The sequence below is a fragment of the Salarias fasciatus genome, chromosome 14 (assembly GCF_902148845.1).
Source record: "Salarias fasciatus chromosome 14, fSalaFa1.1, whole genome shotgun sequence".
NCBI lineage: Eukaryota > Metazoa > Chordata > Actinopteri > Blenniiformes > Blenniidae > Salarias > Salarias fasciatus.
In genome coordinates this window covers 14,013,298-14,026,037 of record NC_043758.1, presented here as the reverse complement: position 1 = coordinate 14,026,037, position 12,740 = coordinate 14,013,298, and the positions used below count along the sequence as shown (strand labels likewise).

Genomic DNA, 12,740 nt, shown 5'->3' with positions numbered 1-12,740 from the left:
CCGAAAGGCGAAGCTCTCGATTTACCGGTCAATCTACGTTCCCACCCTCACCTATGGTCATGAACTTTGGGTCATGACCGAAAGGACAAGATCCCGGATACAAGCGGCCGAAATGAGCTTCCTCCGTAGGGTGGCTGGGTGCTCCCTTAGAGATAGGGTGAGGAGCTCAGTCACCAGGGAGGAGCTCAGAGTAGAGCCGCTTCTCCTCCACATCGAGAGGGGCCAGCTGAGGTGGCTCGGGCATCTGTTCAGGATGCCTCCTGGACGCCTCCCTGGGGAGGTGTTCCGGGCATGTCCCACCGGGAGGAGACCCCGGGGAAGACCCAGGACACACTGGAGAGACTATGTCTCTCGGCTGGCCTGGGAACGCCTTGGGATCCTCCCGGAAGAGCTGGAGGAAATGTCTGGGGACAGGGAAGTCTGGGCATCCCTGCTGAGACTGCTGCCCCCACGACCCGGCCCCGGATAAGCAGCTGAAGATGGATGGATGGATGGATGGATGAAGCACTAGTGTAAATATTATCATTATTTCACATCAAGCACTTTCATTTAAATTATCATGACATTGTAATATGTAGCTCACATTCAATAAAATTCAGCTTTATTTATATAGCGCAAAGTACAACACAGTCATTTCCAGGTACTTTTACAGATAAAACCCAATATTTTCAAACAAGCATAAGAGACTGTGGAAAGAAATCCCCCCTTAAAGCGATACTTCAACATTTTGGCAAATTGGCCCATTTAGCGCAATTATTTAGTCATTTCGAACAGTATACTTACTTTTTTTGTGAGGGCGAGCTGTTGTTTATTCAGAGGTGAGTTGGGGAAGGTTTTCGGGACGGACACAATGGAAGTGGATGGTATTTTTGTTCCCCCTCGTCAAACTCATCAAATACACAATCCAACAACCCCAAAACACTTTGGTGGGCAAATTATAATCCGCACATTCACTACGCTGTGGAACACCAACAAATAATATTGTAGCGTTACGACACTGAAGAAAATACTGGGAACTACTTTTTCTTTTGAAATCACTACGCCCAGACAAGTAGTTCCGTCTTAGCAATCTTCGCATAAACAACTCAATCTCGTAATTTTGCATTAATACTTCACAGCGTAGTGAATGTGCGGATTATAATTTGCCCACCAAAGTGTTTTGGGGTTGTTATATTGTGTATTTGATGAGTTTGACGAGGGGGAACCAAAATACCATCCACTTCCATTGTGTCCATCCTGAAAACCTTCCCCGACTCAACTCTGAATAAACAACAGCTCGCCCTCACAAAAAAAGTAAGTATACTGTTCGAAATGACTAATGAATTGCGTTAAACGGGCCAATTTGCCAAAATGTTGAAGTATCGCTTTAAAAGGAAAAAGAAAATCCTTTTAAGGGGGGGGGGGGCTTCTTTACTTGTAACTGAAATGTAGGTGTAATGGCATTTTATGATCACTTCATGCATAAAACTAACAAATCTGAAGGTTATACAGACTGAAACCTTAATAAATGATTGCATTTTTTAAAAAAATATTGTCTGGTAAACAAACCCTTCCAATGCAAAACCTCCCTCAGACTGAAAGTGTGAAATAGAAACACATTAATTAAAATGTATTCACTCTGTCACCACAATACAATAGGTAAAACTCAAGAAGTGCTTCTCCACGGCAGCAATACTAAACAACAAACTGCAGTGAAAGTTTCCACCTCGGACGCCACCATTTGTTCACACCATGCCACTGCAGAGGCTGCACTCAATAACCTATTTATGAATAAAACCAAGAAAAACACAATTTAAATTTTGCATCACTGAAGCATTAGTCCATGCCAAAATGTTTCTAAACGGAGGGTTGTTTGTTCAGCCAACAAACGTGACAGTGGTGACGGAGGTGGCGTTGATGCTGAGAGTTGACGCAGCATTTGACATGTAATGATTCAGAGGATGACCACAGTGAAATATCCACAGAGACTTCAGCTGTACTGTTTGTATTGTGTGATCACCTTAATACTTTAATCCAAAGAAAATGATATAGGTACGGCGCTCTGAAGCCAACCTGTTAGTTCAGCCGAGGTCTTCCCTGCCGACTGATCATCTGACGTCTGTCTCACTTCGGCCAAAGACCAGCATGCTTTTCCTATTTTTGCATATGTCCTAATATATTGTGAAACATTTCACAGCTGATACATTAATTTGTATGTTAGGGAAATTAACTGTGTTTCTTAAGCTCCTTCTGTTTCATGTTGAAACACAGATCCACCTTCAAAACACTGTTTAAGAGGAAGTCAAGTCTTCAGCTGTAAGTTTTCATCAGTGTGCATTGTATTTTCATAACTGCTTTATAAAGCTAGGATTGTTCATTGAAGTTATTTTCAAACATCTGATATATTATGCTTGTGTTTGCATAGCTATTTGAAAACGAATGGTTTTTATTTGCATTTAGGAGGAAATGTATGGTTTCTATAGTTAGTAAAGCTAAGGAAAAGAAATAGACAATCCCACCAGAAACACACGTGTTCAGTATTCTATAATATAGTTTCTATAAGTTTAGAGGTTGAAGTTGTCATGTCATTGTCATTTCTTCTGTAGAAAAAAGTAATCATAAATAGTATGAAGACACTGATTTTTGATTTTGTTTTGTAATTTTCTTCAGTTAAGGGTCATAAATCTGGAGATCAATCGTACATACAATCTTTTATCATCATTACTATCAAAGGTGAGAAAAACAATGATAAAATACAAATAATGAAATATGTGGGGCGGCTGTGGTTCAGTGGGGAGAGCAGTCGTCTTGCAATCGGGTGGTTGTTAGTTCAATTCCTGTCTCCCCCTCTCTGCATGTCAAGTGTCCTTGAGCAAGACACTGAACCCCAAATTGCCCCCAGTGGATGGACTGAGCACCTTGCATGGCAGCCGCCTCCACTGCTGTGTGAATGTGATAATGTAGTGTAAAGTGCTTTGGGCTCTGTCAATGCAGTGTAAAACTTAAGTGTAGCCCATCCATTTACCTTGGACAGAAAAGAACTCTACTGTAATGCAGAAAAAAAAAAAGTGATCTTTTGTTTTGTTTAGATTGCAACTGGGACTGACAAAGAGAAAGGCACTGAACAATGAATGAAAGTCACCAGCAGAGTGAGTAGTCCACCTTTCCACATGAAAATGAAGAAAATATTCTTCTTCGATCCCAATGATAGTGCAATGCAAAGTGAAAAAAAAAATGATCAGAACTCACACATTCCTGTACGTTTCTTGAAAACAAAGATGTTATAAGCACTAAAAACTGTGTTGCTTTTCCTCAGGTGCAGCAACGATGCCGAATCAGACGTCTCACAATCACCCCGAGTGTCCAAGTTCCAGCCACAGTCCAAATCTCATCCCAACGCTTTACTTTCTGATGTTCCCCATCGCCTTGTTGCTGAACAGCGTGGCAGCCTGGGTGTCCGTCCACCTGAAAGCCACGTCCACCTTTGTGGTGTACCTGAAAAACCTTGTAGCTGCTGATTTGATCATGACTCTGACCTTGCCAATTGAAGCTGCCAATGAATTGGCCGGTAAATCCACCACACTGTATGCGCTTACATGCCGTTACTTCAGCGTCATTTTCTACAGCACGCTGTCCACGTGCATTGCTTTCTTGGGATTTATCGGCCTGGATCGCTTCTTTAAGATTATGCTGCCACGCAGCAGATTGTTCGGGCAAAATCTGATCTTCAGCAAAGTCACGTCAGCTCTGATCTGGATCATGATGTTTGGCTGCACAGGTTTACCAAATGTTATTTTCACTAACCAACCAGTAACCAATCTTACAGCGATCACCTCCTGCATGCATCTGAAAGGACCCGTCGGGCTTTTGTTTCATGAAAAGACAGTCCTGTTTGCCAACGTGTTTTTCTGGGTGGTCAGTGTGGTCATTGTGGTTTGTTACATTTGTATCGCAAACAAAGTCATCCAGTCTTTTCGCAACTCTGGCAGCATTAACAACCAGGGAAATCAAAAGGTCAAACTGCGTGTTTTCATGGTCATCATCGTGTTCTTCGTGTCATATGGACCGTACCACATCGTGAGAATCCCATACACCTTCATTCAACTCAGCGACTCCTCTGACGACTGCTCTTTTGAGGCACACAAGTTCGCCAAGGAGCTCAGCCTCTGGCTGGCCACCACGAACATCTGCATGGACCCGCTGCTTTATGTGTTCCTGTGCCGAGAGTTCAAAGAGAAACTAATGTTGATGACGGAAAAAGTTTCCATCTACTTGAAAATAGTTCCTGCCAACAAGGAGGGGAGCAGGTCACCACAGTGCAAACTCTGACCGAGGCTTCAAAACAGAATCGTTTCCACTTTGGTTTTGTAAAGTCAATATCATGTTTTTAAGTATTTATTTTTTTTGTGACAGTGAGTTTTCAAACCCAGGTTAGATTTTCTGTTTTGTATTTCAAAATGTAGCTTTACGAAGCTCAAAAACCATTCTCAGGAAATACAGTGAGGATGGATGTTATAAACGGCATGCTGCATGAGAGGTGACTTGAAGTTCTAAAAATATCTACAATGCAGTTGTAGAAGTTTGCACTAAGCAAACAAGGTCATTTAAATGAAACTTCCATGCAAAAATACGTCAAGTCAAAGCTTGTTGACATTTGCATTTGACATTAAACATACTGATGTGTGTGGTGAAAGTTAAAAGGGGCATGCCAATATAGGTGCTCTGCAGCTGGGTTGTGGGTAGTGTCTTTGGTTTGTGGTGTGCTGATCAGTACCGAAAGTGTGTTTATTATGTTAAAAAATAAAGCAGCCATGTAACAATAAGCTAGGTTTGACTTTTCATTAGAACTGATGAAGCTTTTTTAACTTTAGTGATCAGCTATTCCAAGAAAAACCTCCAATGAACACATTTTCTGCCTCAGGTGTATCTAAGAACTTTGTATATATGACTTAAATTAAAATCAGCATTATTCAACATTATTACCTAAAAGTGACTGTTTTGAAAAATATTCTGAAAAGATTCTGAGCAAAACAACAAGTCCATTGGGGTTTGTCGCAGAAAACACACGCTTGAGATTCCTCTGTCATGATCACTGGCTCACATCCTAATAAAATCACACAGGAAGTCATGATGCTGTGTTCTCAGTATATGTGCTATTTTGATCAAGAAGCCACAAAAGGGAATATAATTCCATGAAGAAAAGTCACATATAACTCAAGTGGATTCTAACACGGCTGTTGTCATTATTTGAGCAATCATGCAAAAACAGCGAACGTGCACAAATTCAGACACACAATTTTAGATTATACTTTGCATAATTTTCTTGCAAGTACATTTCCTGTTATGTTATGTTATGTTATGTTATGTTATGTTATGTTATGTTATGTGTTTCTGCAGAAAGAAGATTGTTGATGCCCACAAACACTGCAGCTTGTTTTTGGTTTGTTTCTTACTTTCTTTCTTTCTTTCTTTCTTTCACTCTTGTGGTGGATGCTCATGAGGCAGATGTGGAAGGGCAGGCAGATAAAGCTGTGGTAAACGGTTCGCTCGGCGGAGGGAGGAGCAGCGGGCTGCAGGATGTCTGCAAATGTCAGTCAGCAAATGAGTCCGTGGCTTTGGTGCTCACTGGTCAGCAGTTGCTGAGACTGAGGGACTGGCACGGAGCAGAACAAGCCTCTCGGCAGACAATTGAAACAGGAAGCAAGGAAGGAAAGGGTCTTTCACCCGGAGGAAGACTGGCAAACTCATTGGGATTGTGACAAGACAGCCACACAGTAGCTCCAGAGACCACCCATTGTAAGAGCATCAAACACACACACACACACACACACACACACACACACACACACACTTAAAGAGGGAGAGTGAGAAGGGGGGGGACACACTGAGAAGGGCTCAAACCTCAGGTCAGAGCTACTATTTCTTGCCTGATTGAAGAACTTAAATAACACTGGCGGTTTTGTTGTTCTTGTTCTTTTGTTTCGTTTTCTTCCTGTGAGTTGAAGAAATAAAGGGGAATTGGATATTTCACTTCTTCCTTTTTGTGAAATATTGTATTTTTTCATCACTTCCCTCATTACTCTTCACATGTGCTACAGCCTCAGATGGTAAAGAGTCCAAACAGAGGTAAGGCTCAATTTTTTTTTGTCTAATAGAGTATATTTTTGTGATTAAAATCTATCGAAAATAGGCACAATAATATAGTTTGTGTAACAATAGTTGCAACTATTCTAATTAAAAACAAAGCACTTGTTTCAAACAACAGTCAGCCAGTAGCTTAAAAGTATTTTAAACATTAGTTGCCACAGCAGCAGTTCCTGGTTGGAGTGTTATGTCAAGTTGTTGGTGAGCTTAAACATTAGTCCAGCAGCGCAGACGGACGCACAGCGAAACTAAAGGAGAGAATAAACAAACAAGCTGGGTTCAATTTGTGTCCATATTCTGACTGCAGTGCCGAATGAAGGACTGTCATGGTGTTTCTTTTTGTATTTTACTGGGTGAAAATTAAAAAGCAAGAGAAAATGATAAGGGGAATTAGTGTAACAGAGTTTGGAAAATAGAACTATGAATGCCATTTATTTGAAAACATTTTAAATAGCACGAGCCCCGTGGGATATTCATGAATTTTTATGGTCAACCACTTTGTTTTTTTTAAATGTTTGCCATGTTCCTGTTTATATCATGTTGATATGTTATGTTTGTGACGTTTGATGGCAATGTGCTCAGTAAAACAGAAAGTTATGATGTTGTTTACAGATTCAGAATATGAAAATGGAAAACGGTAAACAGAAACACTGTCACAAAAAAAGGCTGCATTCATAAACAAGTGTACTTAACTATTTTGTTGAAAGTGAATAAAAGTCACCAAAATGTGCAGCGTATCTCAACAATCATTTCAAATTATTTAAAGATAAATATATATATATGAATAAATAAGAATAATGAACAATAATTCTTTGCAATATTTCTTGAACTTACTGCAGTTTCTTTCCTTATCTCTTGTCTCATTTCATCTCATTAAAGGTCAGAAGATCACAAGATGAACAGCACCCTGTCCAACACCTCAACTAAATGTGTTAAGGATACCAGCGTCACGGCAGTGGTTTTCCCCTGTTTGTACAGTATCCTCTTCATATTTGCCCTGATCCTGAATTCTTTGGCTGCATGGATCTTCTTCAACATCCCGAGCACCTCAACATTTGTTGTCTTTCTAAAAAATGTGGTAAGTCACTAAGACATTTTCATTACAAACCCAAGAAAACAAACAAACAAACAAACAAAAAAAGGATATCTTTACTTGTAGGAATAACCCACAAAGTTCTGGTTTATCTCAACAACAGGTTGTGGCTGACTTGCTGATGACCTTGACCATCCCTCTGAAAATCTTAACCGATGCCGGTGTGGGGTCCTGGCAGCTCCGCGCCTTCTACTGCCGATACTCGGCTGTTCTTTTCTACATCACCATGTATATCAGCATCATCTTGCTGGGCCTGATCAGCTTGGACCGCTACCTGAAGATCGTCAGACCGTTTGGGAAGAGCGTCGTGCGGCGGGTCCGTGCCAGTCAGATACTGAGCGCAGCTGTTTGGGCGGTCATGCTGTCTTTAGCTCTGCCCAACGTGATTCTGAGTGATCAGCCGCCGAAGGTCTCTGGAGGTCGACTGAAATGCACGTCCATGAAGAGCTACGCTGGCCTGCAGTGGCACGAAGGATTCAACTACTTCTGCCAGGTAGATATCATCAGGACGCAACTCTGTGGTTTTCTTGATGTCTTTGTGAACAAGCAATTTTTCAGTTAAACCAGATGAGATTAATTCTGTTTTCATGTTTTTCCTTTCAATATGAAGTTCTGTCTACTTTTTTTTGGTTTCCTAATAACAAGACTGAAAGAACAGAAAGCTGTTTTACTTTGAACTTCTGCAATGAATGTTAATACACAGGTCGTCCCAAGGGGCAACTGAATTGTTGGCACTCTCTCTGACCTTTACATGACTCAACTACAACAGGAAAGACAGACTTTCTCATGCTTGACGTGACACTGTTAGAAAGACTGATCTTGCTTCATGTTATGTTCACATATTCCCAGGTCATTTTCTGGGGCACGCTTGCCTTGATGGTGGTTTGCTACACATTCATCAGCAAGAAGGTTTATGAGTCGTACCGTGCATCAAAGAGCAGATCGCAGGCGGCAACTCGCAGAACCAAGGCGAAGGTCTTTGTGGTGGTGGGGGTGTTTTTCATCTGCTTTGCCCCGTTTCACTTCGCCCGCGTGCCCTACACTCTGACACAGACCCGTGGATCAAGTCACTGCAGGGCCCAGAACGCCCTCTACATCGCCAAGGAAACCACCCTATGGTTGTCAGCCACCAACGTGTGCCTGGACCCGCTGATCTACGTGTTCCTGTGCAAGGTGTTCAGAAAGAGACTGACAGCCACACTTAGCCGAAGGCCGATCCACAAAGGTGTCGGGGAATCTCCCACGGCAACATCGACACAGCTGGAGATGTCACAAGTACCCCACGCCCATAAACTGTCGCACAATGGGATAACGCAACAAAAGGGGGAAAGCACAACAGGACACGATCAATAAATTTCAAGAGTCAAGCCCAAGATCAAACGCTTCTTGAGGACTGAGGCCATTTCTTGTAAATATAGAAGTTGTGCAAGCATCTAAAAGGGATTATAAATATTGAAAATGTGAAAAATGGACAATCTTGTGCAACAGCAAAAACTTCTAACATGTCTGGGTTTTGTGGTAAAGATTGATGCCAACAGTGTTAATAATATGTGCAACTTATCTCCTGAGTTTCCCATGTCATCAACTCATTTCCTTAATTGGAAGTGCTTACTGTCTTTTTCTAACTTCCTTCTTTCTAATCTTACTCAAACTGCGCTTTCCCCTAAGCAAAACTTTGGCGGAACAGTAAACATGTTGACAGTTCATATTTTCTGATGACTGTACCGTTGAGTGACTGCAAACTCAACTTTTACAAACTCACTGGGGAAACAGTAATGATCACTGCTTATAGCAAATTAAACATTGATTATAGTATTACTAAGTTTGTTTTCTATCTCTGTGATTATATAATATTTCCTTTTATATAGTGAACCTTCCACACATTCACCCATCTTCTGAACCATTGTATCCAATTCAAGGTGATGCAGTCATGCTGGGGCCAATCCCAGTTTTCAAACTGCAAAACCAGATTACAACACACATGGACTCACATTCACAGCTTATGGAAACTTACTGTCATCAATTATCATTATAGTAAGTTTGTTAACTGTGAGAGGAAATAGAAGTACCTGGAGAAACTCACATCTGCACAGAATGAATATGAAACCCCTGCACAGGCTGGTCTGTGTGTTTTCTTTTTTTTTTTCTCTTCTTCTTCAATTCTTAGGCAAGAGAAATGCTGTGTATGTGCAATGCTGAGATAATGTGACCGTGTTAAATTTTCTGTAAACAAGAACTGAGAATTAAACCACTCATCTTTTACCACAGCAGCTCTGACGTAGGTTATAGATGAAATGTCTCACTTTTACCTTCAGTCAACATGATGATGAAATAATGTTTATTTGAAATGCAGCATGTGCACTTTTCTTAAGCCTGACAAAAGAGGATTAGGATTTATTAAAATCTCACAGAAGTGCTGCTCATTTCTGCTGGCATCAAATACATAACCCAGTTGTCTCATTTAAAAAGTCATGTTTCAACTCATCTCCTGATGAGTCTGGTAAAGTGAAGGGAAAGAGCCCACCGAGAATGCAGCAGGTTTAACTCATAGCCAGTGTTAGTTTCTGAAAACGGTGTATTTATTGAATAACAATCCAGTTCTTAACACTTCACCTACTCCAGGGTTTCAGGGTGCAGGATTCCTTTTCAGTAGGGTCATACATGTTTATATTTTGAGAAAAATTGCAGTTGTTCAGAGTGAACTGCACAGAAAGAACATGCAAACTTCACACTGACCTGCATGTCAGTCCCACCCCCATCATGAAGTAAAAATGCCAGTTGAACACTGGATGCACGGTGGAAATGTGTGACTTGAAAAATAAATTCTAACTTACTGAGAACAACTCAAAATGACTGTATTTTTTAATGTTTCTATTCATTTTTAGGGGTGATCCATATCTAATGCACAGTGGGAATTGAGCAGTGGACCTGTAGGAATCCTGGTTAGCTTCGCTTAAGATCCAACGTCTGATAACATTAAATCAACACCAAATAGACTGATGCATAATGAAGATGCATGCATTTGCAAAAATATGAAATAGAGTTTATTACTGTACGAATGTCTGATTATTTTTTTTAGGAAATTGAACATGAGTAGAGAGAGAGGGAAAGAAAAACAACAAGTAGGACTGGAATAAATGGACTTTTCCCAACACTGCACCACCCTAAAAGATGAGTTTCCGAACAGTCACAAACTGGTTCCACAGGATTAATGTCACATCCCTTCCTGATTTATAATCACCTCCCCATGTGGATTTGATTAATGCAATAATGAAATATGATCTCTCTCCATCCCACCCCCATCTGGTTACGACAGAGGCTGATATTTGGGCAGGAAATTAATGAGCTACAGAGCGGTCAGAGCACCGACTGCAGCCGGGGGAAGGACCGTTCGTCACCCTCAGATTAAATCCACCGACAGATGACCCCACAGTAGTGAATTATGAGGAATTCTAAATGACATTCATGGAAATTAAATAAACCCTGAAGATAGTGTAGCCTGGTTGTATGCACAGATCAAATTTGGGTGCAAAGAAGAGCAAAATAGGTAGAGACCAGATCGAGGTGGAGGCTGACAGTTTCTTCTAAAAAAAATCATATGTCAGTGTACACATTAGTGGTACCAATCAGCATGTTTGGAAATGTCTCACACCCTGGACAGATGGCCCATTTGAACATTAAGGTTATATGGTATAGGATAATGAAATAATTTTGCATATTTCTCAAAAGGTCCAATTTCACTGAATGAAAATAAGTTGGAACTGAATGCAATAACTTAAGTCTTTCCCCAAGAGGGAAATACATTATAAACACACCTTAATGGTTTCAGCGATTGGCAGAAGCTCATATTATACACGAATCATGCTGACACTCACCTGGAATAAGACTGTAAACCATAAAGACAGACAACCCAACAGCTCCACAAATGTTGAAGCCAAAACATGCTGGACAGGGTTTATGACATTGAGCACATTTCATAAACTGTGGTTCATCTTGATAAAAGAAGAAGCATAGACAAAATAAATAAATAAATAAATAAATAAATAAATAAATAAATAAATAAATAGAATAAGAAATAAATACACCTACAAATTGTATGAATTTGGGGCAAAAAATCTGCTCTTATCCAGTTCTGTTGGGAAAGCATAGTGCTGGAGTCTGATTCCACATTTGACTGAGTTACTCATGATCTGGAATGAAGTTATGAACATGAACACATTTTTCAAGCAAATAAAAATGAACAAAAAAAAAGAATAAACATTGTAAACCAACTAACCACCTCGTGATGTCAGCCGTAATAACTTTGACCTATTTGGTACAGGGTACTGTTTTGTTTTTTGTTTCAGTGGCTGATGGGATATCTTTCGTCTCCTGTGAGAAACATGCACACACATCATGTTCATGTCTCTTCTGGGTTACCAAACAGAGGAAGTCAGAACCTCATTCACCACAGCATGCTTTTGTTATGTTGCTGAAAAAGAAAACTGTGTGCCAGATGAAATTGAGTCAAGCTGGTTGTTTGGTTTTTGTTTTTTTTAATCGGATACTTTATCGATGTCTTTGAGAAATTATTTCTCTGCAGTGGGTTGCTGTATTCTGAAGACCAGGGAGCTGCAGGTTTTCTAAAGTTGTCAAGCTCATTATCAAGATGGCCCACATTGTGCTCACAAGTGCAGACACTAAACCGCAAAGGGATTATTGCAACACAACACAAATATGTTGGCACATTTTTTTTCAAGTAGCTCTCTTTACATGTACTTGTACATTTCTGTTCTATGTGCAACTGGAGTAAACATCAGTGCCATTAGTACACTGAGCAGTTTTGAATGTAATGAAAAAAAGACTTGTGGTTTGATGTGAGCCTGCGTCAACTGTAGCCTCAGTTTCCCATTTCTGTTTCACAGAAGTGGCTTCTGGTTTGGCCATCTGCTGCTGCAGCTCATTGTGAGGAATTGCTATTTTGCATGCCTTGGTCATAAAGAATGATCATTACAGTTTCCTCTGCAGTCAAAAGCATGCATGTGACGCTGACTGGTGACCAAAAAAGGCAACTAGGTGTGAATGTGATTGTGCGTGGTCTGTCTTTGCTCTTTGCTGCTTGCCCAGATGAACTGGTGACCTGTTTAGAGTGTACCCTGCCCTCGCTCACAGTTACCTGGAATTGGCTCCAGCACACCATGACCCTCCACAGTTTAGAAGCAGTATAGAGGATATATTCATTGTGGATCTTTCTTGATTTTTCAAGCTTTTCTCTGTAAACTCTTAAAGCGATACTTCAACATTTTGGCAAATTGGCCCATTTAGCGCAATTTCTTAGTCATTTCGAACAGCATACTTACTTTTTTTGTGAGGGCGAGCTGTTGTTTATTCAAAGGTGATACGCTGTGAAATATTAATGCAAAATTACCAGATTGAGTTTTTTATGCGAAGATTGCTAAGATGGAACTACTTACTAAATATGGCGTCTGGGCGTAGTGATTTCAAAAGAAAAAGTAGTTCCCAGTATTTGCTTCAGTGTCATAAC

At 40.5% G+C, this 12,740-nt stretch overlaps 2 protein-coding genes across 4 annotated transcripts; both read left to right on the top strand.

Annotated features, from left to right (window-relative positions):
• The first annotated feature begins 2,200 nt into the window (after nucleotides 1-2,200).
• Nucleotides 2,201-5,324, top strand: LOC115400873 (P2Y purinoceptor 13-like). Of its 2 annotated transcripts, XM_030108930.1 has the most exons (4): nucleotides 2,269-2,295; nucleotides 2,650-2,712; nucleotides 3,069-3,128; nucleotides 3,296-5,324. In XM_030108930.1, exons 3-4 carry the CDS (start codon nucleotides 3,107-3,109, stop codon nucleotides 4,306-4,308), a joined length of 1,035 nt encoding a protein of 344 aa, XP_029964790.1. In that variant the 5' UTR covers nucleotides 2,269-2,295; nucleotides 2,650-2,712; nucleotides 3,069-3,106; the 3' UTR covers nucleotides 4,309-5,324. The 2 variants fall into 2 exon arrangements, with proteins under 2 accessions (XP_029964789.1, XP_029964790.1); XM_030108929.1 differs by lacking the exon at nucleotides 2,650-2,712 and having other exon boundaries at nucleotides 2,201-2,295.
• A 183-nt stretch (nucleotides 5,325-5,507) lies between these two features.
• Nucleotides 5,508-10,059, top strand: LOC115401064 (P2Y purinoceptor 13-like). 2 transcript variants are annotated; one of them, XM_030109217.1, is made up of 5 exons: nucleotides 5,508-5,775; nucleotides 6,078-6,105; nucleotides 7,003-7,201; nucleotides 7,320-7,709; nucleotides 8,066-10,059. In XM_030109217.1, the coding sequence occupies exons 3-5, from the start codon at nucleotides 7,019-7,021 to the stop codon at nucleotides 8,567-8,569; spliced, it is 1,077 nt and encodes a 358-aa protein (XP_029965077.1). In that variant the 5' UTR covers nucleotides 5,508-5,775; nucleotides 6,078-6,105; nucleotides 7,003-7,018; the 3' UTR covers nucleotides 8,570-10,059. The 2 variants fall into 2 exon arrangements, with proteins under 2 accessions (XP_029965077.1, XP_029965078.1); XM_030109218.1 differs by having other exon boundaries at nucleotides 5,985-6,105.
• The last annotated feature ends 2,681 nt before the right edge of the window (nucleotides 10,060-12,740 follow it).